We start from the raw sequence: 26461 nt of genomic DNA, 5'->3' as shown, positions 1-26461 counted from the left end.
TAGTAAGTTTAAAATAACAATTAAAACATACCTTTTCTTAAAAATGCAAAAACAACATTTTCTGCCCTGTAGCGGGTAAATATTATGTTAAAAATACACCTCTTTCGCTGGGATATAGTACATTTTTTGGGCATTCCGAAAACATGCACAGCTGAAAATTTACCAATTTTGAAATATGACGTTCTTGAAAGGAGTGAGCGACATGTGATAAACAATTATTTTTTACGATTAATTTTTATTTTTCAATTATAATCAAACAATTTTAAACTTGATACTGACTCAACAATCATCTGACCTTTACAATCAGTAATTGAAAAACTTAATGTAAAATTTTTAAATAAAAACTTATAAATATTTATCATAACTTTTCTGATATCCAAGAGAATTGAGCATATATTCTTTATAAAAACACACTGTTAAAAATATCCTACCCTTATAACGCATGCTATACTTATCCACGTTTTTTTTTAATCCAGCATAGCGCTCTTGAGATAATATTTTACGAGAACGGCGCCATATAAATTTAACAAATTTATTATTATGTAGTCTGTCCGCCTCCGTGGTGTAATGGTCAGCGTGTTTAGCCACCGTGCTGGAGGTCCCGGGTTCGATTCCCAGGGGGGTTGAAAATAGATATTAGTGATTTCACACTGTAATATTTATTTAATGTTACCTTGGACTGGTTTCTGAAGCGCAAGAGTTATCACCTTGCCTTTATGTGAGTAATGATCAAGGTTACACTGCGTCAATTCGATGCAGTGCCCTATGCACCATTGGGTGCGGATAAGGGTTATAATAATAAATCATTATTATGTAATTTTAACATTATAAATAAACCTCTTTGGGTTTTTTAAAAAAATCCTAAATGTCAGTATTATAAAATACAATACAAAATGAGATTTGAAAAAAATAACAATCATATTTTTTTAGAGACAATATATTTTTGTCTTCGGGTCATTTAGATACCATTATATTGTTCTTTAAAATAATAGGTTTTATTTAGAAAAATACGAAGAATTGGTGGATTTTTAATTCATTCTCAGTTTAAAAGTCTTAGTTATGAAATAAATAAAAGTGATACAAAAAAAATATCACAATAAAAAAAAAACTAATTACATTATGAAAACTACAACAAATTGAGTTATTTTAGTAAAAATTATTCACGGGATGAAAAGTGTTTATTTAAAATATAAGTCTTTTACTATACAGTTTCAATATAAATAAGTTTCACATTTGATTTTTTATTAAATAAATATGTATTAGTAAAAAATTACTGCATATTTAAGATGGGCAATTGTTCTGATCTGTTCGCATAAGGAAGGCTCTGGTTATCTTATTGTTATCCAGAACTTGGTAGGCCTGCTGCATAACTGTCACTGGGGGCGCGCGATCTCTTGTCAGTAACCAAACAAATTCTAAAAAAAGTTATAATACAATAGAAATTATAATAGGCGCTCATTCAACTCATTCTACTCTATAACACTACAGTTTTCCTAGATAAACGATTTTCCTTTCATTTGCATTCAGAGATCATATTTAATTGAAATTGGTATTAATATTATAAAACTGTAAATTCTTAATTTATTAATAGAAACTAGACTAGTTTCGAGAGCTACGAATGTTCTCATCAACAGGTATCAATATAAACTGAAGTTAGAAAAATTGTAGTCTCGAAACTACTCTCTTTTCCATTACTTAACTCTGGTCTTATATCGCTTACTCCTTTCAAAAACGTCAAACGTTAAAAATCGTCAATTTCAGTTATGCCTGTTTTCAGAATGCCCAGATAATGTACTATATCCCACCAAAAGCGGCATATTTTTAACTTAATATTTACCCGCTACAGGGCAGAAACTGTTATTTTTGCATTTTGGAGAAAAGGTTATTTAATTATTTTTTTTAATAAACTAAATATTTTTCAACTGGAGAAAAAACATTCAGGTTTTACCTAAAAAGATCTGTTGCACAGTAAAAAGTTTAAAATATTGATATTTATTTTAAATACATTTTATTATATTTTTAAAATTTTAAAACGATCTCCTGAAAAATCAAGTTTTTTGATACATGACGTTGTTGAAAGGAGTAAGCGATATGTGTCGAGAATATAGACAGTCATAAGCATTATCACCGGCAATATTATTTAAAGTGGTGTTACACAAAGTGAACGATGAATGATAAAGAGAGTGTTATAAGCACTATCGATCAAATTAAGAAAAGTCTTTTCTGTTTATAATTAAATCATCATGTTATTCCATAAAGTTGATGCCAAAGCAATAAATAATTAATATACTTTGATTGTGTACGTAATTCTCTTAGACTTACTTGTGTTGAAAAATCCAAAGTCATTACACGAGTAGACTACAGCATATGTTTTATAGTCGGTATCAAGAACCCAGTATGGAGCGGGTATCTGGAATGGCACTGATGGGAACACAACCTGTAATCTGGCTTCGTTCGGGGCTCCTACTGCAGTTGCAGTTCCTTGAATAGACGAAGGAGACCCGGTACTAGAAAAACAAAAAAAAATAATAATAATAATAAAACCTTTATCCGCACCCCAATGGTGCATAGGGCACTGTGTCATATAAACGCAGTGTTATCTTGATCGTTTACACATTAAGGAAAGGTGATCAGCCCTCCGCTTCAGGTGCAATATTACCAGTCCATGGTAATATTGAATAAATATAACAGTGAAAAAAATACTTATATATATTTTACCCCCCTTGGGAATCCAACCCGGACCTTCAGAACGGTAGCCGAGTGAGCTGACCATTACACTACGGAGACGGGCTCCATTAGAAAATTATTAAAACAAATAAACCATTAGAAAATTATTTACTGTATATAATATGTCTACCTCCGTAGTGTAATTGTCAGCACGCTTGGCTACTATGCTGGAGGTCCCGGGTTCGATTCCCAACAAGGTAAAAATAAATATTAGCGATTTTTCAGTCTAGTATTTATTTAATATGACCCTGGACTGGTACCTGAAACGGAAGGCTGATCACCTTTCCTTCGTGTATTTTAACGATCAAGATAACACTGCTTCTTTACGATGCAGTGCCCTATGCACCATTGGGCGTGTATAAGGGTTAGAGGGATACAATAAGATAGACCCGCCTCCGTAGTATAGTGGTTAGGTTAGGTTCGATTCCCAGGCTTGATCAAAATAAATATAAGTGATTTTTTACTATAATTTTCAATTTAATATGCATTTGATAATAATAAATAATTTGAACACTTTGTATAGCGCCATGTTCGTAAAATACTACCTCAAAGGCCCTTCACTGTGTTTGAATTGGGGAAAAGGAGATAGTGGAAATGATTTAGAAAATAAATGCGTTTTTGGACCCTTATGCAAAGTATGGTACTTTCTTGAGTTGCTACCCTCGTATACGCTACATATTGTTATTTCCTTATAATTGATACATTATATATTATTACGAGCTTCAATAACCCCAGTATTAGCTTCTGAACGGGTCCATTAAACCCTCTTGGTAGACAGAGGGTTAATATTATTATGGTCTGGTACCTGAAGCAAAGGATTGATAACATTGCCTTCATCTAACTAAGAATTGAGATAACGATACAGTGCCCTATGCACCATCAACCTGTGACAGGTCAAAATATATATTTTGAAGAGTTTTTATTACCGTAATGACACCGCCATCCGTACTTAAGATAACGCATGGCGGAGAGCGTATCAGTTAGCATTTTCAATGTTTTCGATTGCATTGTTATTACAAAGATTTTAAATATTAGCTGAAAAACCAACGTCAATGGTTTGGCAGAAGCACCAAATCTCTGTTCCGAGCTACAGCATCTAAAGTGAAGATAGCCATGATGATCGCCAATATTCGTTAGAAGTGGTACAGAAAGAATAAGAAATATTAGCTTTCATTTAAGCAGTGTAAATTAAGCATAGTTGAAAATTGTGCTTTATTTTTCTTTCGATTCCATTTAACTAGAATGAGCCTCAGCAACGCGTGACCGGGTACAGCTAGTAAGGGATAAATATTTCAATAATTTTAATAGGTAGGGTACTTACATAACATTATATTGTAGGTTGTTAACAATAATTGTTTTTCCATCCGTTGAAGAATATTTTGCTTGTACGCACTTGCCGCCAAATTGAAAAATGGCGAAATACTTTTCTTGTTCATACCATGTTCCGAGATACTAAAATTTAAACAATAAAATTAATAAATTGTCCTACAACTATGAATATCATTAAGTTTTTACAACATGTGAATTAGTATACGTACACACGAGTTAATTTAAAATCTCAACGTTGAATTATTATAATTTTAATATTTATAACAATTACATAAATGTTGGACCTCGGCTTATAGTGCATGTTGTTCTGCAATCCTTAGTGCATATTGGTCCTCGGGTTGATCGAAAACCACAGGTATTAATATTTTGTGTAGTCGTGTGTAAATAGTGATATAATAGTGACTTAGTGACTATTATAGACAACTTTAATTCCCTACACATAAGATTTTTTAATGTTTGTACAGAATAATTATTTTATTAAATGCGGTTGGTGACAAATAAAAACCGTTTTACTCGTTATGTTTTTAGCAAAAAGGAAACGCTACATGTTTTAATACTACATAACCACTTTTTCAAAAGGTAAAAACCCGATGCGACATTAATTAAACTAATTACAGTCTGTAGGTCAAAATATCATGCTGGTATCTGGGATAATACTTGCACACACACACACACACACACACACACACACACACACACACACACACACACACACACACACACAGGGAGAGACTATGTATTTTGTTTGTTAAACGTTTGGAATACAATATCTGTATATTATCGGGTTACTAAATAGCAACATCTTCCAACCAACCAAAAACAGACAAGTGATACTGATAATGTTTAAATCTTATACAGCCATAAGAAATCAGAGGGCTTTTAATGCTTGTACATAAGTTTAAACAGAAAACAAATATAAATTACAATACATTACAATGAATAAATACATGATAACAACATTATATGTAAGCTGTTGGAGGATTCCATTCCTGCCATCATTTTCATACATTTCCAACGGGAACAAAGCGATAATAACCCATAGTACTCCGTAATGGACAGATTTTCGCATGTTTGATTAGTCGTTCCTGTTCAGTCAACTAATTAGCCATTCTTCCAATTATTCGAGTGTAAACATCTGAGAACATCCAAGGTTTATTAATTGAACATACTACTTATTCTTCCAGACTTCTCCACTCAAAAAACTTATTCACGATAACCTTACTTTTATAATATGTAATTAGTCATTATTTTACCTGCGATGCATCGAAGTTCTGTTTTGGTACAATAGCTCTCGGGCAGCCGCCGAAAAACGGTATTTGCGCTTGACATACCATAGCTAGTGATAGCAGAAAAAATCCGTGGGAAAACATTTTACCTGGAAATAAATAAATATATATGTGTTTGCGTGTATGTTATTATATATATATATATATATATATATATATATATATATATATATATATATATATATATATATATATATATATATATATATATATATATATATATATATATATATATATTATATATGAATTTATAATCTTATAATGAGTACATTAAACTAAAAATATAATTCTGTCCGCAAAATAGAGGTTCTACAATGACCATAAACAAAAGTTTAAACTAAAATACACGAGTTTATAAAACTTCAAATAAATTCAATTTAATTAAACAATGTGGCTCAATATTACCACCAATGCCAAAACGAAGTGAATCTTCTATCACAAACAATAAGTGGAATCTTTAGTCTTTATTTCATACATATATTTTTTTTAATATTTATCTGCAGCTAATGGAGCTCACACACAAAGCAGCCTCAATAATTACAGAAAATTAATTAAAAAAACAAAAAAACGTTATTGGTTTTGTTGACATGGAGAGAATACCTACTGTTTTATATTTTATATAATAAAAAGCAATAGACAGAAACTTCTAAATTTGTGTTATTTGTTATTTTTTATTTTTTATTTCTTTATGGTTCACAAACAATGACAAAACATATTAAAATAAATGAAACACAGTGCAATACAAATTGTTTAAATGTTTTTCATCAATTAGTTGAGAACACAATAAGCTTACAGAAACAATAAAGGTGCAGGTTAAATACATATACTTATAAAGAATAGAAATTTGGTTGCAAAAAGGGTAGTAACAATTAAAAGTAATGAACTAAAATAAAAATAAAAATAAAAATTAGAAGTAAAAATTAAAAGTGAAATTAAACTTTATTATTTCGAGAAATAAAAGACTTTGTGTTTTGATCCACTCACATTTTTATTAACCAACTAGTTTCGGCAACAACCTGTTACCCTCTTCAGATTTTAATTTATGACTAAACATATACATACTTATATAAAAAAGAAACAGTGTACAAGTTGTTGGGTTTTAAAAGGGTAGAGGTGGGGGTAATGATGTTTTGAGGAGGGGTAAGAGTAAGGAAGGGGATAACTCTGTTTAGGTTGCGGTATATTGGATTTTCGGGTGAAAGGAATTCAGGAGGTCTTTTTATTTCTCGAAATAATATATCAATATGATCCACAAAGTTAATGCTTTCAATATTCAGAACCCATGCTACATAAGGTACAAAATTCAAGACTCCACCAGATTGGGGAAATGAATTTCAAATCGATTTCACCAATCTGGTAATAGACCTCTTCTATTTCTCCGTGCCATCATTAAAAATGTCGATGGTGACATTATCAATATTTTCTAAATTATTATACAACCTTAGCGTCCTAGAAATGGAGTTTTTTCATAATTGATGTTCAATTTAATATTTTTTTTACAAACTGTGCGTATGTATTTTTTTACCTGTTGATGAGAACATCTGTAGTTCTCGATACTAGTCCTGTTGACATTATAATAAATTACATAAACGCAAGTATTAAAAATATTGCAATTGACAAATCGGTTGTATGATATGTATATTCATTCATTTATAATTCAAATAAAACACTTTAACACCACATTACAAATTAATTTACATAAAAATGTGGACGCATAATATTTTAAAATAATTAAAACATTCTCACAATCGATTTGCATATGCAACAAGTCTCTCACCCAAGATACGTTTTTATTAAAAACGGTAAATAAATATAAAATAAAACGAAGTAGTAGTTTGTACGATTGCTCCGAAACGTGTGAAACAGGAAATTAATTACCTGTGTATATAAGTGACCTCAAATAAACTACTGAACTTTATCTCGCGTTGAAACAAGTTTTATAAGAGCGTACTACATAGATTACATACCCACTTTTATTTTGTTGTTGATGGCGTTGTGCACTAAGAGCTCAAGTGCAAATATAAAAGCTATCCTTACGTACATATCGTTACTCTTCTGACGAACTGTCGTATCTGCATTCGGATAAATTTAGCAAGAGAGATATATTAATCAAGATAATTCAGATTTGTGAACAATTATATGGACACACTCAAAACATTTTAAACTTTATTATTCTCTCATAGTATTACTGATAAGGCATTCAACTTAATCCTTGGATAATTAAACAATAAACTTCTTTAAACTTTGTGTCAACATCAAACAAATTACCTTCATAAAGTAAATCATTTTATCATATTAATGTTTCTTAATGCGAGATAAAACATGCAAATATTAACTTTGGAAAATTGAAAAACTGATATAATTATTTACATTTCACTTAATTATTTAATGATAAGAGTCCGTAGTTTTCCCTTTATTACCTACCTTTATGGAAAATGTACTTAAATAAACTTTTCCAAGATCTTTTAACATGGAAAATATTATTCTTATTATCTGTTTATTACTTCTTAATGTTTATCTCGTCCAATTGTCAGTATGTAAACATACTTATATATTAATTATTGCCTTGATAATATAAAATTCCAGTCATCACGCATTTCAGTCAAGTCTGCGAATCCAAGGTTCTACCTTTAAAAAAATATGTTTTTATTCACAGGACTTTAGAAAGAGTGTTTTATTTTTTTTAAACTAACTATCGATGAGTAGACAGAGACGATAAAACGCCACTCCACATCTCGCCTCTCCCACATTCGTGAATCTCTCATTCGTTCTTGCGGATTATTTCGATTTCTAACCTGCCAAAATTAGGTGTTTAAAGTACTTGATCATGCCAAGTTTTGTACCGTCTTTTATTTCCAACATTTGTCACATTGATTTGTTTAACCGATCCTTCATTACTCATTCGTTCCACATGTCGTAACCACCTCAACACACCTACCTTAATTTTATTGACTTAACTTATCTCAGCCATACATTATTTTTATTTCACCATTGGAACATTAATCGTTTTGCCGCACATATACTGAATGATCGGCACCGTGGCGTAGTTGGGTAGACGCCCGACTACGAAACTGGAGTCGTGGGTTCGATTCCCTCCAATTGCAAAATGAATTCAAGAAAGATTTATTTCCAATTGATTTGGGTATTTGGGATGTATTTTTTTTATTTACCTTCCCTATCCTTACTATCCTACCTGCAGTCAAGCCTCTTAAAGTAGGTAGTAATACTTTACGGGTTATTCCTTTAAAAATTAAAAATTCAACTGCATTCTGTGTATTTTTATCCTTTTTTGCCAATTTTTAAATCACTTTTTTTATGTTAGGGTAAATAATTATTTTGGACAATTTAAACAGCGATTTGTAGAATAGAAAGCGTCCTCTTGGAAGCTTCCCTGTAATATTATGTGAGAAATTATTTATTTTTGAGGAAAATAATAATGAAAGTTATCTCCAAGGTTTACTTTTCTTTGTATAACTACAGAATGCATGGTAAAATTCACGTTCATAATAAAGTTTATTGAATAAATTTTATTGTAAAACCTTTATACTGTTAATTGTTATTTTATCTTTTGTATATAGTGTATAAAATCTAAGAATTGAAAAAAAAATGTATTAACATGTAAGTATTTCAGCTCAACACAGGCCATGCTTAAAGAGCCGTAATACATGAAGTAAAAAAATGCATGTATATATGAAATAAATAAATAAAATAAAGTAAAATAAAAATATGTAGTAACAAACATTTGAACATTTAAAACAATTCCAATTTTTAAAACTGCTTTTCGATATTTTATTATTGCGTGATTTATAACGAAGTTTGTCAGTTTGAAATTAAGAAGTTCATTCGGTAAACATATGTTGAATTTAGTTTAAGTAAACATGCATTAATTAATTTCAATAACCAATCTCAATAATTGAATACGTACAGTTAAGTTGACGTAAAACTTGTACTACGCCGATTGGTAAAGAAGCCCTGTTAGGTTTTAAAACAGATGCGTTTTTTAACCATATTTACTGTGAATATATCAGTTACTTAAAATAATTGACCTTAAGATTTTTGTACATGTGCTTCATATTCAAAGATTTCATGTATAAGTTTATAAATAAGTCATGGAATTTCCAAAAATTTTGGATTCAGACTGAATGTAGTCGAATTCGAAACACTCATACAAAATATATTATTAGATTAAAACCAATATTTTTAGCTTTTCTACTTTATTTTTATTTGACCAGTGACCGGGTTTCGTCGTTACCGACATCATCAGACTGGTCTGATGAAACCCGGTCGCTGATCAAATAAAAATAAAGTGGAGAAGCTAAAAATATTGGTTTTAATCTAATAATATATTAAAAATGCAATTCCATCACAAAGTGTCAGTGGATAATATAAATCTATTAAAAACTCATACAAAAGTACGGCAAAACTTTTTTATGTTGTTTGAATGGGTAAATAAGGCAAAAAATGCAAGGTTGTGATAAACCTTATCGATAAAATAAGTCAAGGTTTGTTGACATGATTCGAGTATGTGGAATGAACGAGTAAAGAAAGAACTCTAAAACAAATATATTTAGCAAACGTATGGAAATAGAAGACTAAGGAAAACTCAGCATCATCAAGAATTTCAAATAATTAAAAATGGATAGGTCGGGAGACGGAAAAATCATCTATAATATAAGAGGAGATGCATAATGTCGTAGAGGCGTAGAATGTTGGCGAAAAGAGATTGGTGAGGCGTTCTATCCTCTCAGCATACCGCTTTTAAGAAGCATGATACATAGTTTGTTTTTAAAACCTTCTCTCGGTTATGAGTGATGAATAAAACGTATTAGAAGAAGAAAAGAAGAAAATATTTATCAACATAATATTTTAATGTATTGATTGATTAGCGATGAAAAAATCAGGAAAAGAATTTTGCTGAAAGAACTTAGGTTTATATGAGCCTTTATACTTTCATATAAACTTTATAATTTATCTGCTTTGATGCGCTTTTCTACTACAAAAATCGATAATTTTGGTTTCATAGCAAAATTAAAAAATATATATAAACGAGAAAACAATTAAGTCAGTCAGTTCAAATTATTCGTACAGATCTTAAATGTTGATTCCTTAAAATGTCAAACAACATAAAAATATGAATAATACATGCATATTTCTAAATAAGTTTAAAACAAAAATCATCATTTCTTTTGCAACTGATCAACCAAAATTCATGCGCAAAAGAATGAGTGTTGAATCGGTTATATAACCAATATTATTCAGCAACCTTGAAATATGAAAAACCATATACATATTTGGAAATGATTTTTGTACTATGAGAAGATCACATTATTTGATTTGGTTACATAAAAATATTAAATGACGTAGACGATGAGGCATTTGTTATTTTTTCCTTTCAATATTATGATAAAATTACTTACATCAGAAAATAAAAAATGCGGATCTAATGGTTAAAATATTGTAGTAAGATGTTGCACCGAAATAACCTTGACAAATTTTATATAAAATATATGTCATAGGCTGGATTAAGTAATCACTTTACACACGTTTAACACTCACCAATTCTACCCGTGATTGACGACCACACTACTCAAGTTCTTGTAAGTTCTATATATGTATGATCCAATTTCGAAACATTTTACATGAATCACTAGAATTTTCACTAGAGACATCTATTGGTGAGATGAAGAATATTATTCCGGTCTTCCATATTCTGGGCACACTCAAAATTAAATTAAATTGAAAAGCTTTAATAAATTAAATAATTAATTTTTATTCAATAATGCACACAAAGACCTATAACAGAGATTTCTCTATTTATTTTATTTTTCAGAGTATAAAGACGTTATCTTAGGCTGTGTTGCAAAACTTATACGGTAAGGTTTTTATGCAAATGTACGAATTGTAATATTATTTTCTTTAAATTTAAAATGTTTACCCAAATAAAAAACAATGCAATTTTATTCATAAAAAATGCCAAGAGTACATTTCTAAACTAACATGCAACCTACTTTTAGTGAAAGAAATAATAAATATGAAAATTTAACGTTTTATAAATATTAAACTTGTCATTGTTTTATTTTTTTGTCGTGATACTTGAACACTCGATAATATTTATTGTGTACTTTTTATACTAAAAAAACTTTACACTTCAATAAACAAGAAATTTGCTCTGTGTTTACATGCATAACGGTGCATATCATATATTACATATGCATACTTAAAACCGAATATACCATATGTTGTATGTACTCACTTTTCGTGGTCGGGTTCAAACGTTTATAATTGACAACCTTTTCCTTCCGTAAAAACACTTAAAACAATTTTTTATCACTCAAGCACGATTCTTCGTTCCCTCGTAAAATAATTATGACGTCACTCAGAGCTTGATTAATGATGTACCGCTTTTTTTTACAGAAATCTGTCAATGTTGAAGAGATGATCTCCAGATCAACTGAATCAGGGAGTTGACAGCGAATAACTGGATACTCCCGAGTTCTAACACAGCTGGTTCAATGCGAGGCCGGTTTTTCAATTACGACTTAAAGGTTACATAATCGCTTTACACTGGATGTATCAGCAAAACACGTTATTATTTTAGTATTTTAAAACTTAAAGGAAAAATGAAGGTTATAGTGATTTTTATAATACATTTCCAACATTTTGAGTGTGTCCAAATACTTGTTCACAAAATCTGGATTATCTCCAATTACAGGAGTTATTTTCATATTATTTTTTGACATCTCATCAAAGATGAAGAAGAATATGGAAGTCTGGGCATTTACGGGGCTTACGACCGTCATAGGCTGGTTTAAGTGATCACTTTACACACGTGTAACATTCACCAATTCTACCCATTATTGACAACCACACTACTCAAATTCTTGGAAGTTCTATATATATGAACCAATTTCACCAATAGATGTCTCTAGTGAAGTTCTAGTGATTCATGAACAAGGTTTCTAAATTGGTTCATGTATATAGAACTTCCAAGAATTTGAGTAGTGTGGTTGTCAATAATGGGTAGAATTGGTGAATGTTACACGTGTGTAAAGTGATCACTTAAACCAGCCTATGACGGTCATAAGCCCCGTAAATGCCCAGACTTCCATATTCTTCTTCATCTTTGATGAGATGTCAAAAAATAATATTTATAATACATATTTCAACAAGTAAGATGTAAATATGGAAGTCTGGATATTTATAAGGCTTACTATCTCATTGGATCATTTAAGTGATTTATTTATACACTATGTGATATTCACTTTTCTACGCTTCTACGCATGATTTTGATGTTATTCAAATCACTCGAAATAAATAATCACATTACTCAAATTTTGTAAATTTTTTACAAATATCCAATGGCTAAAAACTGTTTTACGTATAATTTGTGACGGTTTCATATGAAATACGTTTAAAATTATTAAAATTTTACAAAATTTCAAATAGTAAAATAAATTTTTATTCTTTTAATAAGAATGATTCCTCATAAAATATTTACGAAAAAGAAAATTTTATTTTTGGTTAAAAAATAACGTACGTAGATGGTGAAAAAAGCAGTTACAATCATCAAATATGTAACTTGACCTTATCAGTTACATAAATGTAAATTATTGAAATTTTCAAAAAAACTCAAATTTTCACATTAGGCAATCTTTCACATTAGTTACTGATGATGGCGAATGATTTTTTTAGAGCTTAAAATACTTTTGAAATAAATATGCTAATTTGATATTTAATATAATTTGAGTCTCATCACTTAACATTGAATTTTATCATCATAAACTGATGTTGATTTTTTTGTGGAAAAATATTAGTTAAAAAAATTGGACAGAGTTAGTCAACCATAGAATTTTTTTTCAAGGTTAGGCAAATAAAACTAAATCTCGTAACGCAACGAATGCGTTTATTAAGATGGACCCGGAAATCGTTTTTAATGGTTGATAAATTTACACTGCCTATTAAATAATTTAATTTACTCAATATGTTTATAATCCTTTTGTTTCTTTTCATTTATTTAATTAAATTATTTGTAGAGTTTTTTTTTGCTGAGCAATCAAAATCTTTCCTCGGATTGATAAAAAATGAGTGTATTGAAAAACTGTATTAATCAATTATTATTAGTTTTCGAACAAAATTCTTTTTTTATGTATAAAATGGCGTTATCACGATTAAGGAATATCGATTTACGACGACATTTAATAATATTTCAAGTTTTTTTTTTTTATAAATAAAATAATACTTCACTTAATTATATTCAATTCTAAAATAAAAAAATGTATATATATATATATATATATATATATATATATATATATATATATATATATATATATATATATATATATATATATATATATATATATATATATATATATATATATATATATATATATATATATATATATATATATATATATATATATATATATACATAAATATATATATATATATATATATATATATATATATATATATATATATATATATATATATATATATATATATATATATATATATATATATATATTTACATGAATACATGCATACATACATATTTTAAATTGATTACTTGCCTATTCATCGTAGGTTAGTAGTTATCTACACGAATACATGCATATTTTAAATAGATACTTGCCTATCCATCGTAGGTTACTACTCGTAGTTATCTATACGAATACATACATATTTTAAATAGGGTCTTGCCTATTCATCGTAGGTTCGTAGTTATATACATGAAAACATACATATTTTAAAAAGATACTTGCCTATCCATCGTAGGTTAGTAGTTATATACATGAAAATAACATATTTTAAATAGATACTTGCCTATCCATCGTAGGTTACTAGTTATCTACACGAATACATACATATTTTAAATAGATACTTGTGTATCCATCGTAGGTTAGTAGTTATCTACACGTATACATAAGTATATGAAATAGATACGTACCTCAGTATACACCGATAAGTTCAATAATTATTATTTAATGCGTTACCAGTGTTTAAGTACCCACAAGCTATTTTTAATGATCTGAAACTAGAAGTGAACAGAATATCCACATCAGTGAATCGGTATCACCAAGTGATTATTCACCAATAGCATCAAGTCATTAAAACCAGATCGATTGAACAATGAATCTTTTCAGTTATTTTGAAAATAATCACTTTAAAAAAATCGTTAAAAAATTACGTGATTTTTTTTTATCTCAAATCTTTGGCTGATAGGAGTTTGTTTTGATAAATGAACAACTAAAGAATCAACGTGTGATTCTTTCATTGAATCAACTGATCAAAGACTGCTCATATCCCGTTCGTAAACGAGATTCACTCAAAATTGGGATGCGTATTCCTCGACCAGTATATATTATTATTGTATTTTATTTCTAACCCTTATCCACCTGATGTTTTACAGGGAACTACATTGTATAGAAACAGTATTGCCTTAATGCTTAAAATACATGAAGAAAAGGTGATCAGCTCTGCGCTTCAAGAAACAGGTTAATAAGAAATAGATTTATATTATCCACTGACACTTCGTGATGGAATTGCATTTTTAATTTATTATTAGATTAAAACCAATATTTTTAGCTTTTCCACTTTTTTATTTGACCAGCGACCGGGTTTCGTCGTTACAGACATCATCAGACTGGTCTAGTCATCAGACTGGTCAGACCAGTCTGATGATGTCTGTAACGACGAAACCCGGTCGCTGGTCAAATAAAAAAGTGGAAAAGCTAAAAATATTGGTTTTAATCTAATAATAAATTAATAAGAAATACGTTAAATAATCAAAAGAAAAATCACTTACTTTCATTTTTAACTCCCTGGGAATCGAATCCTGGATCTCTAGCATAGCAGTCAAATGCGCTGATCACGCATTACGGAGGCAGAGAGTATATTAATAGATCATTAAGATCCGGTATTTCAAGAACCACCCACATCCATTTGAAACTGAGCGTTGTGGATAACAGAAGAGTTAGTGTGGGTTTCTCTTAAATTAAAAAGTAATATTACCACACAATTCTTACTTTTTTAATGAAAAATTCATTATTTTTAGAAGAAATTGACTCCAAAATAAATTTACAACTTTTTGCGTGTGTCCAAATACTTATCACTTTACAAAACCAAATACTTCATAAATCTCGATAATTTCAAATTAGGAGTTTTTTTTCTTGCTTTTTTTCACATCTCAACATAGATGAAAAAAAATGTGAAAGTCTGGGCATTTAAGAATCTGTGTATCTGGGAAGCCCTATAAATGCCCAGACTTCCATATTTTTCTTCATCATTGTTGAAATGTCAAAAAATTGTACCGAAATACATATATCTTAAATGGGACAAATATTTATAAATTTGAAAGCTTATTTGTTGAATCATAAAGAATGAAAAATAAATACAGAACACAGTAGGACGTTTAATCTGAACTATGCATCATCAAGAGATTTTTCTAGTGGGTCGCCTAAAAAACGTGGTTCATACACTGATTTCATAAATGAGAGAAATGTGATTTGGGTTATTTAGCTAATATAACTGTTCATTGCATAACGCAGGGGTTTTCAATCTTATTAATGAAAATATTAGTATTTTTATTAAACTCAATCGAAAAATTATTTTCAATATTTTGTCATTCATTTTCATTTTAAATAAACATTGTATTTTTTTATGATAAAGTGCAAATATGTGAACACATTTAATATTTTTATTGATGCGTGTATTAAAATAGCGTTCTTATTATGGTATTTAGTGATAAAATTCTCATTTTTAATTATTAATTATAACAATTTTAATGTTATAAAAAAGTATACTAACAAATCCAAAACCGATAGGGATTGTCTTAGAAAAATACTCTAGGGTAGCTAGGAAATATCATTCATACTCATGCTATGTAATCTTAAACATCTATTTTTAAAATAATTTCTTTTTAAAACATTTTTAATTTTGTTGTTGTCATTTTCAATTTAAAACATTATAAATTATTATGGTAAATCAACATTTTTTTAAAATTATTTTAAAACATCCAAAGGATACTAATAAATGATTTTTAAACGATCGAGACAACACTGCGTCAATGATATTCAGAGCCCTATGCAGCTCTGATAAGAGTTCGAAAACTTTATAAAATAAAACCCAATTTTTTAAATAATTTTTATTGTTGGTACTTTTCTCTAACCAGTTTCAACAAAAACCTTGTCATCTTGAGGGATAGACATGTACTTAACCTAAAACTGTGTAAAAATATTTTTGGTCAGAAGGCGGGATTAAGAAGTGGGTGGTGAAGTAAGGGTTGAAGTGATAGGGGATAGGAGCATGGAGTTTTTATCAAAAACTTTTATTGAAATATAAGGTCCTTTAATGCTTACACTTGGTAGATAAATTAATATGGTAAAAATATGTTTTTTTAAATTATATTATAAATTCTGAATTATTTTTGAAACCATGGTTTATCAACCGCTGACATTGTGCATACTTACCTTTCTTCATATATGTTGTACACACAGGTTTACGTATACTCGAATAAGTTCAAGTTCTGAGGTTTACGGTACAAATCCGGCGCGGGCATTTCTTGTCTTAAAACACAGTTTGTACACCATCAACGAGAAGTATGTGATAAAATTATTCTGCCTGTGCTACATACCCATTCTGGAAATCGAGAAGGCTTTTAATAATACTAAGATATAACATAAATATTGTACAATGAATCACTTTATAAGCAAATATATTGCGTCACCACTATCGCTTTGAACGTTTTTTCATGGGGAAAACTTATTTTGTATATTGAAAGTATTGTAAAATTCTTAGTATGGTTACAAAAATAAAAATGTGAGGCATTTTATTTAGTAAATAATAAAAATGTTACTTTGTTTTAAAATCACTTTAATTTAATATTTTATTTTAAATTAAACAATGTTCGTCCTTCAAATATAAATTACATCATTTTTTATTTGGATGTCCAAACCTTTGTCCACAATTGCTGATTTGTAATCCACTTAACAACTACTTATATCGAAATCCATAATCTCAGCAAAGATGAAGAAGTATATTGAAATAAGAAGAATGTGGAACTCACAATTTTTTTATGTTTTTACATTAAGGTATACAACTTTTTGAATTTTGAATACTGTATTTTTCCACAAATTTAGCTTAAGCACGGTCAGATCAAAGGGAGTAGCAGACCAGCCAAAGGACTGAGAGACCATACAATATATGACGAATATACATAACTTTGTCAAAGACTAGCAAACGATGCTAGTATGTTTACGTTGGCTCTCATAAATAAAACAAGTAACCCCGTAGTGATACTTACGAATGATACAGAAAGATAAATAATAACTCATACGTTATTACTTACTGTGCTGAGAAAACAGTTTTTTGTTGCGATGAAGTAAAGACCGGAGTCAATGACCCAGGAGCCTATCATTATGCACTTTTTACTTTAAATATGTATATTTATATATATATATATATATATATATATATATATATATATATATATATATATATATATATATATATATATATATATATATATATATATATATATATATATATATATATATATATATATATATATATATATATATATATATATATATATATATATATATATATATATATATATATATATATATATATATATAAATAAATATATATATATATATATAAATATATATATATATATATATATATATATATATATATATATATATATATATATATATATATATCTATATATATATATATATATATATATATGTAAATAGATGAGTATATACCATTCATAGTATCCTTTTTGTTATTTGGATATTCGCGTTGTCCTTCATGGTATTCACTTTTGTAGCGAATTGATTCTCGATCTTTATTATACTATCAAAACTAATGTATCATCTATTGTTGGATAAAATCAATAGTTGTATTAGTACTTTATAGCGTATATTTGTTTGAAATTTTATGACAAATCTATTTGGCTAAATGGTTATCATATACTAATTTTACGCGGCTTGCTTGGTCTAGTTGAATGGAAAATATATAAAATGGAAAAGGTAAATTGTATAATTTATGGGGATATTGATTAATTAGTTAATTTTTTTATTGCAATAAATTGATTTCATCCATGTGGAGCTTGAAGTATTTAATAAGAAATAAAGTATTCACTCCTGGTATGTGTGTATACAAAATTTAATACTTATTTTATATATATTTATATATATTATTATTATTTAATATAGATAAATACATTTTAGTTTAATATTATGCATTTATGTGTGTATTGTATATCTGTAAGGCCTAAAGCTAAAACAGGGCTGTAACACTAGAATATTTTGTAAACGTACTCGTACAAACCATTAATGTATTTGAGTAACGGTTTTGTGACTTTTTCGTCGATTCAGAAGTACAGTTATAATCACATTAATTTTTAAATCAAATGCACCTTTTTACGGTTTATATTTTGTATAGCATCAACATATGAATATTAATATTATAATTCTATCTGGAGTATAAACCATACAAATTTGTTATTATACTGTTCTTTTGAAATGCTATCTTACTCTACTTGTATATTATTAAAATACAATTAAACTATGTATTAAACTTTTCGTCAATTCAGAAGAAAGGGTACCTTGATTTTTGTAAAAAAAACTCCACACATTTTTTAAATATTTTATTACATTTTTTTTCATACATCTTATTATCTAAACACAAATATTTGTTGTAGACACATATCCAGGTGTTACTCATTATAGTATAAAATAATATTTATTTGGCACTGAAACTCCTCACATTTGACTTCCATTACTAGAAGATATTTAAAAAAATAATAATAAGGAACTCGAAAAGAAAAGGCTTACTACTTATAATTTAAAAATACAAAAATTATCACCATTAAAAAAATTGTTGGATATTTACGACATTTTATAACAAAAAGTCTCTTTTGTGTCTTACATAGAGTTATTCGACATTATTAGGGTTGGGCTGGGATTCTACAATCGGTTTTTGAGGTTCTACTGGCTTATCGCTGTGTTCTACAACTTTTGCATCAACTACAGATTTAACCAAAGGAATGGGTTGTTCGGGAACATCGGCATTTCTTACTTCATTTATCTCTTTCTTTTCTACTACATGTTCGTGATTTCCAGGGACTGAAATAGCTTTGGGTTCTACTTTAGGTGATTCTGGTTGTATGGCTGCTTTGTCTACTTTCTTCGATTCTACGTTGGAGATGATGAACTCTGCTACGGGAAGGGGAGCTTTTGCTGGTTCAGGGGAAGCTGACTTTACTGCTGGTGATACCTTTGAACATAAAATTGAATGATTACTTCGATCATAAAAATAAATGATTACTAATACAATACTTCTTTAAAATCACTTAATAAATTAGTACTCATGTAAACGATATCCTTTTTGGTAAATACAAATATTTCTTTTTCACGTAACATTAATTTTGTCGAGAGTAAATAAGTTCATCCTTGGTGGTACTATTTGAGTTATTTGGCATATGACATTGAACGTGAACAATTATTTGCCGAAACAAATTGAATAATCATTGTTATTAGTAGATATACGTTGTGACACGTAAGTTCTTTGACATCATATTCAAGCGTGATGTAATATTTTCGTTTAAATACACACACACATATATATATATATATATATATATATATATATATATATATATATATATATATATATATATATATATATATATATATATATATATATATATATATATATATATATATATATATATATATATATATATATATATATATATATATATATATATATATATATATATATATATATATATATATATATATATATATATATATATATATATATATATATATATATATATATATATATATATATATATATATATATATATATATATATATATAAACATATATAATATATGTGTGTATAAACAAGACTCATCTTAGCTTACTTTTAAAAAAATGTTGGTAAAATACCTTTAAATTATTAAAATACATATATGGAATAGATTTTATTTAAATAATTTTATTTAATTTTCACAAAATGATTCAATTATTCATTGTATATAACGTCCCTAAAATAGGGATATTGAAATACATATTCACATAGTATGAAAAACTACTTTGAGGTTTAAAAAAATATTACAAACAACGGAAAAAATGTACATTCATCAATTATTCCAATTGATGGATGTACATTTTTTCCGTTAATACCAAATCATATGAACAGCCTTATATTTTAAACTACGATAAGTTATAGGACCTACAGAATTCCATAAAAGAAATTTGCCATGGACAAATAAAATCTATTCAGGAACTTCATCGTCATCATTGTTTACCTCAGCTTCTTTCTCAGCGTGGGGTTTTTCCTCTACATGAACCACTTCAGGTATATCATGGGAATCTAAGGCGTCTCTGGCGGCAGGAGCTGCAGAAGGCTTGATTTCTGGAGCGGCAGTGGTGGGGTCAATGGTCTCAATAGGCTGAGGCTGAATAGTGCAGTCTTCCTGGCCAGTCTTCACAAAGAAGGCTCTGGAGATCTTGTACTTGTCCAGAACTCCGTAGGCCCTTTGCAAAACGAGGTTGGGCGGAAGACGATCCCTGGTCATCACCCAGGCGTTTTCTGTTGATAAAATAAATAATAATAATAATCAAGTTTTCAGACAACATTTTGAGTGGGTCCAAATACAAATCTGGATTATCTCCAATTATAGGAGTTATGTTTCATATTATTTTTTGACTTCTCAATAAAGATGAAGAAGAATATGGAGGTTTGAGCATTTACGGGGAATCCAATCGTGGGTAGAATATGTGAATGTTGCACGTGTGTAAAGTAATCACTTAAACCAACCTATCACGGTCATAAGCTTCATAAAGGCCCAGACTTCCATATTCTTCTCTATTTTTGTTGAAATGTCAATAAAATAATATGATGTTATCAGACGTCTTTTAGTATGGAAAATAATCCAGATTCGGTACTAGCATATAAATAAAAGGATCTTTGCTAAATAAAAGCTTTCTTAATCTAATAATATATGGCTGTTGTTAACTCAACCACGGAATGTCATGAGATGGATTATATAAGAATGATATCTAAAAATTGAAGTAGTGTAGTTGTACAATGGTGAATGCCACACGAATGTAAAGTTATCAGTTAATCAGCATATGGCAGGTCTTTAGCCCTATAAATGCTTAGACATTCATATTTTTTGATATGTCAAAAAAAAATCTATATATGTAAATATAATTTTACCTTTAATTCGACCATTTTTTTATCTACACAAATTTGTATGTAGTTAAATGATTTCTTTACATATTAGGTATATGTGTGTATGCAAGTACTCCTACCAACCAAATTTGTATTTATCTGTTGTTATATTTCAAGGTCCCAATTAGTGACAGTAATAGTTAACAATTTAAATACCATAGAGTTATAAAGAACACTATGGGTTTTACGCACATGCAATAAATTACTAGTTAAGTCTTACCTAAAACAATTACTTAGGAATAGTATTTTAAACGTATGTAAAGTTTTGTTCTCAAAAAACTGGATTAAATAACTTAACCAGTTAATCGCAAACCCAGTCGTTAACCCTTTAAATACTTTAAAAACTCAATAACGTCATCAATGCTGAGATATGAATAATAAACCATTTATTAATAATTTAATACGAGGTTAATGATGGTTTCATTTTCATTCATAAGTTTCATTTTCGAAATTTAGAAATGATTATTTGATTAAAGATTTTATAAATGTGTCCATTAAAAAATAAACGACTAAATGTAGGATGAATATCAAGAGTTAATAATTAGGTATTCCAAAAAAAAAGTAAAAAATCAATACCAAAAAAAAAACAGAAAAGACGGACCATATATGTATCTGATTATTAAAAAAAACTGTCTCAATTTTCGCAATGAATTCTCAATTATATTCTTATCATAAAAAGCATTATACTTAAGTATACAGTTCTGTGATTGATTCCTGAAAATCTTCGAATACATATAGGCAAGATGATCTGGTTTACTCTACTGCATATCAAATATAGGTCAAAAGCATTTCTAAAGGGTAACCTTTGAAACGAAGATTTTTTAATCACTTACGTGTGTGCACAGGCCCAACTCCACTGCAAGACCACATCACGGCGAAGGTATCGTAGTCGGTATCAAGGATGGTGTAATGGGTGTCATATGGCAGGGGAAGAGACAGGTATTTCACGGCTAGCTTCCCTTCTCCATCCCTTCCAACATGCTGCAATTGGCCTTCAATCACTCGTTTCACCCCAGTTCTATAATACACATTTTAAAAAATTTTAATAACCGAATTATACGAGAAAATTCAATTGATTAATTCACCCCAATTTGATTAAATTATACTGTTTAAAATAAATATTGTAATTGAAAATAATAACAGTTGTGTTTTCTAGGTATCAGACTAATTACTATCATTACAGTTCTACAAGCTTTATTTACCGATATTACGTATGTACCATACTCGTTCAAAAATTAATGGACTCTCGAAATTTCCACTAAAGTTTCAATAAAAACATTTTAGCTGCTAAACTTAGCTAGAACAATCTTTGCATTAAAATGGATCATTCAGGCATAGTTTTCAAATTTCTTTTTCAAATGCTTTTTATTTATTTAAATGAAACAATTTTAGTTACCTACTTTATAATTCTCTCTTTTGTTCTATGTGTTTTTGGTGTCAATAAAATTTACTGAAGCGACATCTACATTCCTTTCGCAGCATTATTTTAAGGCAATATGTTTTATGAATACGAGTACCTATTTAAAACAATTTGTCAATAACCCAGTTCACATGTACATTCTACGTAAAACACCTTTTGATTAGTGACATCTACAAATACATAACTCAAATTAATGTATTTTTGAAGTATTCAAATTATATTATTACGAGCAATTTTTTGTACCATTTATGTATATAGTTTTACATATTTCAAATATTATAACCGTAAATATTTTTACTTGAATTATCATATTATAAATATTAATAATTCAGTTAAATTTAATTTTTGTTATGGCATTATTTTAACATATTGTATGTGTAGGGAATCTACACAAAATATTCATGTATAGAGTGCATGTGGGAATATTTTGATAGTAATTAAAATTGTTACGAACACTAGATATATCTTTATTTATATATGTTTGTGTGTGATTTAAAATACCTTTGTAGTGAAACAATGGGAATATACACACTATATATACATACATATCGTAGTCGTACAGGAGAAAGTGACAAACTACCAAAACGTAAAAAAATAAACATTAATGCAGTTAGTAATTTTTACCAAGTCAATATATTATACTTCCAAGTTTAAAATGTTTTCAGGGCAATATTAGGCTAGTATGATATCAAATAGTCAATGATCACGTTTTTGTAAAAAATGCACTTGGTCACTTTCTCCTGTATTACTGCGATATGTGCAGAGTACATTTACGAGCATTTATGTTTTATATGAGCATGTTTTATCAAATTATTATTTGCACTAGATTTATTTGTACGTATTAATTTTTTTAACAATTGTAATGTAGATAAAATGTCAAAAAAATATAATAAACTTACAAAGCACTTCTGATTTCGTTGTACACGAACACCCTTCCGTCGGGGAGCTTCTCGTAAGTGGTGGTGACGCATCTGCTTCCCAACTCAGTCACGGTGAAGTACCTTTCTGCCTCGTGCCACACGCCCAGGAACCGGTTCATGTTGAAGTTCGCCATGGCCTGAGAGGCAAAACGTGTTCTGGTCAATGTTCTGCATTGCACACATTACGTACATCGAGTTACATTACCAGCGCGGGATGCTGATATAATTGTTACAGTAATAAGGGGTACGTAAGAGAAGCCTTAACCGGTTTAAATAAAAATAAAAACCAGAATTTTCTTATGATTTTCTTTACTTGCCCCTGATATTAAAAAGGCCTCCCTTTCTTCATCTTTCCTTTAACGTTTCGTATTTAAATGATATTTATTAATTTCCTGAGAAAATTATTCTTGCCTATTATGTACTCGTGCAAGGATTTATAGCATATTCAGTTTAAACATATGAACATATATCATAAAATGGTAGTGAATGTGTAAAGTAAAAAACAAATGATTGTATTTTGGCATCTCAACATTGATGAAGAAAAATATGGAAGTCTGGGCATTTACAGGGCTTACGACAGTCTTAGGCTTAGTTAACCAAGCCTGAGACGGTCGTAAGCCCTGTTAATGCCCACACATTTATTTTCTCCTCCATCTATGTTGAGATGTCAAAAAATAATCTAAAAAATAACTCCTAATTGGAGGTAATCCAGATTTGTGGATTTGCAAAATATTTGAACACACTCAAACTTTTGTAAATAGTAAATTAATATGGGAGATCCCTTAAAACAATACAACTGATACAATACAATACAAAAGATGCAATTGATTAAATATCTTATGTCAATTCGATTTGACACATAGTTAATTAAATTAGTTATTTGAAAATGTAAATTAGTTAGTAATTTGAATTATAATATATATATATATATATATATATATATATATATATATATATATATATATATATATATATATATATATATATATATATATATATATATATATATTATATATATATATATATATATATATATATTATATATATATATATATATATATATATATATATATATATATATATATATATATATATATATATATATATATATATATATATATATATATATATATATATATATATATATATATATATATATATATATATTATATATATATATATATATATATATATATATATATATATATATATATATATATTATATATATATATATATATATATATATATATATATATATAATATATTATATATATATATATATATATATATATATATATATATATATATATTATATATATATATATATATATATATATATATATATATATATATATTTAAACAAAGTTTTAAAATTTTCATATTAAAAGTCAATTATTTGCATTACGTTGATCGCGTAGATTTAGAATAAGCATAATTTGAAAAAACTGTTTACATAGACCGTTATGTTAATGATTTCAAATTGACATAACAGAACTTTTTAAGTGCCAATATTATGTGAACAAAGCAGTCATTCCCATTAAAAGCAGTTAATGTATTTGCATACGAGATTTATTAGTTGTTCGTCGTATGTTTGGGTTCTTGGACCTTTCTTTATTTGCCAAACGCGAGACAAATATTCTTTTTCAATATCTGTACATTGGTAAGCATATATTTTTTAAAAATAAAATGTGATACCTACTTACAAAACATATTATTCCAATAGAGAAAGCTTTTATAACGATCCAATTTATTTTTCTAGACATTCTAATAAATAAAATGTCTTGAAGGATGACGAAGTAATATATTTTTTAAAGTAATTTGTATATAAGCAGTCCACATATATTTTTTTTATTTTTACAGAATTTTTGTACGGACAGTATTTTACTTTACATTTTTTATAAAAATATAAATTCATATAAAAATATCTAAAAAAAAAATTATAAAATATATTTTGTAAACTATGTTTATTATGTTATATTTTATAAAGTTAAGAATCTTAGCAAAAATGTTATTCTAAACACTTTTTGAATTGAAAATGATATACTATTGACGATTTACCTATGTATGTGTGAAATATAAAACAAACGTTTGAACTATATCTTTATATTTCTTTGTTTAAACAAATAAACTAAAAATGGATTTTTAAAACTAAATCATGTTATCACGACTTTAGGATATATGAATTTTGTTGCAAATGAATATTTAAAAAAATATATAATAAATAAAATATTACAATTAATAAAATAATAAGATTTGTATACCTGATAGTCAGGACACCACCCGAAGGATGGAATCTGCGCTGTCGCCACCGTCACCAGCATCCATAGTACCAGCGATTTCGTCCACATCTTCTTAGTGTCTTCTGCCAATCTCTACTGTGTACTAGACTAGAAGAAAGATTGGCGTAGAATAAATGCGCGCGACTTCGATCTCTACTTTTATACCCTCGGAGGCTGTTGCCCCAGCCCTTGACGGCCAATGATCTCCTACGGCTTTGTTTACTTTTTTTCAGTAAGAA

The 26461-nt window shown here is 28.3% G+C and overlaps 1 protein-coding gene across 1 annotated transcript; it reads right to left on the bottom strand.

Annotated features, from left to right (window-relative positions):
* Positions 1 to 1159: 1159 nt before the first annotated feature.
* LOC148310683 (uncharacterized) lies at positions 1160 to 26354 on the bottom strand. Its single transcript, XM_088258015.1, has 10 exons — positions 26205 to 26354; positions 23922 to 24079; positions 22436 to 22620; positions 20674 to 20957; positions 19293 to 19631; positions 6868 to 6898; positions 5310 to 5431; positions 4049 to 4179; positions 2323 to 2507; positions 1160 to 1415 (listed from the first exon to the last, which is right to left on the bottom strand). The coding sequence occupies exons 1-10, from the start codon at positions 26289 to 26291 to the stop codon at positions 1282 to 1284; spliced, it is 1656 nt and encodes a 551-aa protein (XP_088114141.1). The 5' UTR covers positions 26292 to 26354; the 3' UTR covers positions 1160 to 1281.
* Between the last annotated feature and the right edge of the window lie 107 nt (positions 26355 to 26461).

This window comes from Brachycentrus maculatus, unplaced genomic scaffold (assembly GCF_059751285.1).
Source record: "Brachycentrus maculatus isolate JH-2025_06_01 unplaced genomic scaffold, ASM5975128v1 h1tg000089l, whole genome shotgun sequence".
NCBI classification, from domain to species: Eukaryota; Metazoa; Arthropoda; class Insecta; order Trichoptera; family Brachycentridae; genus Brachycentrus; species Brachycentrus maculatus.
This window is presented reverse-complemented; position numbering and strand designations above follow the sequence as displayed.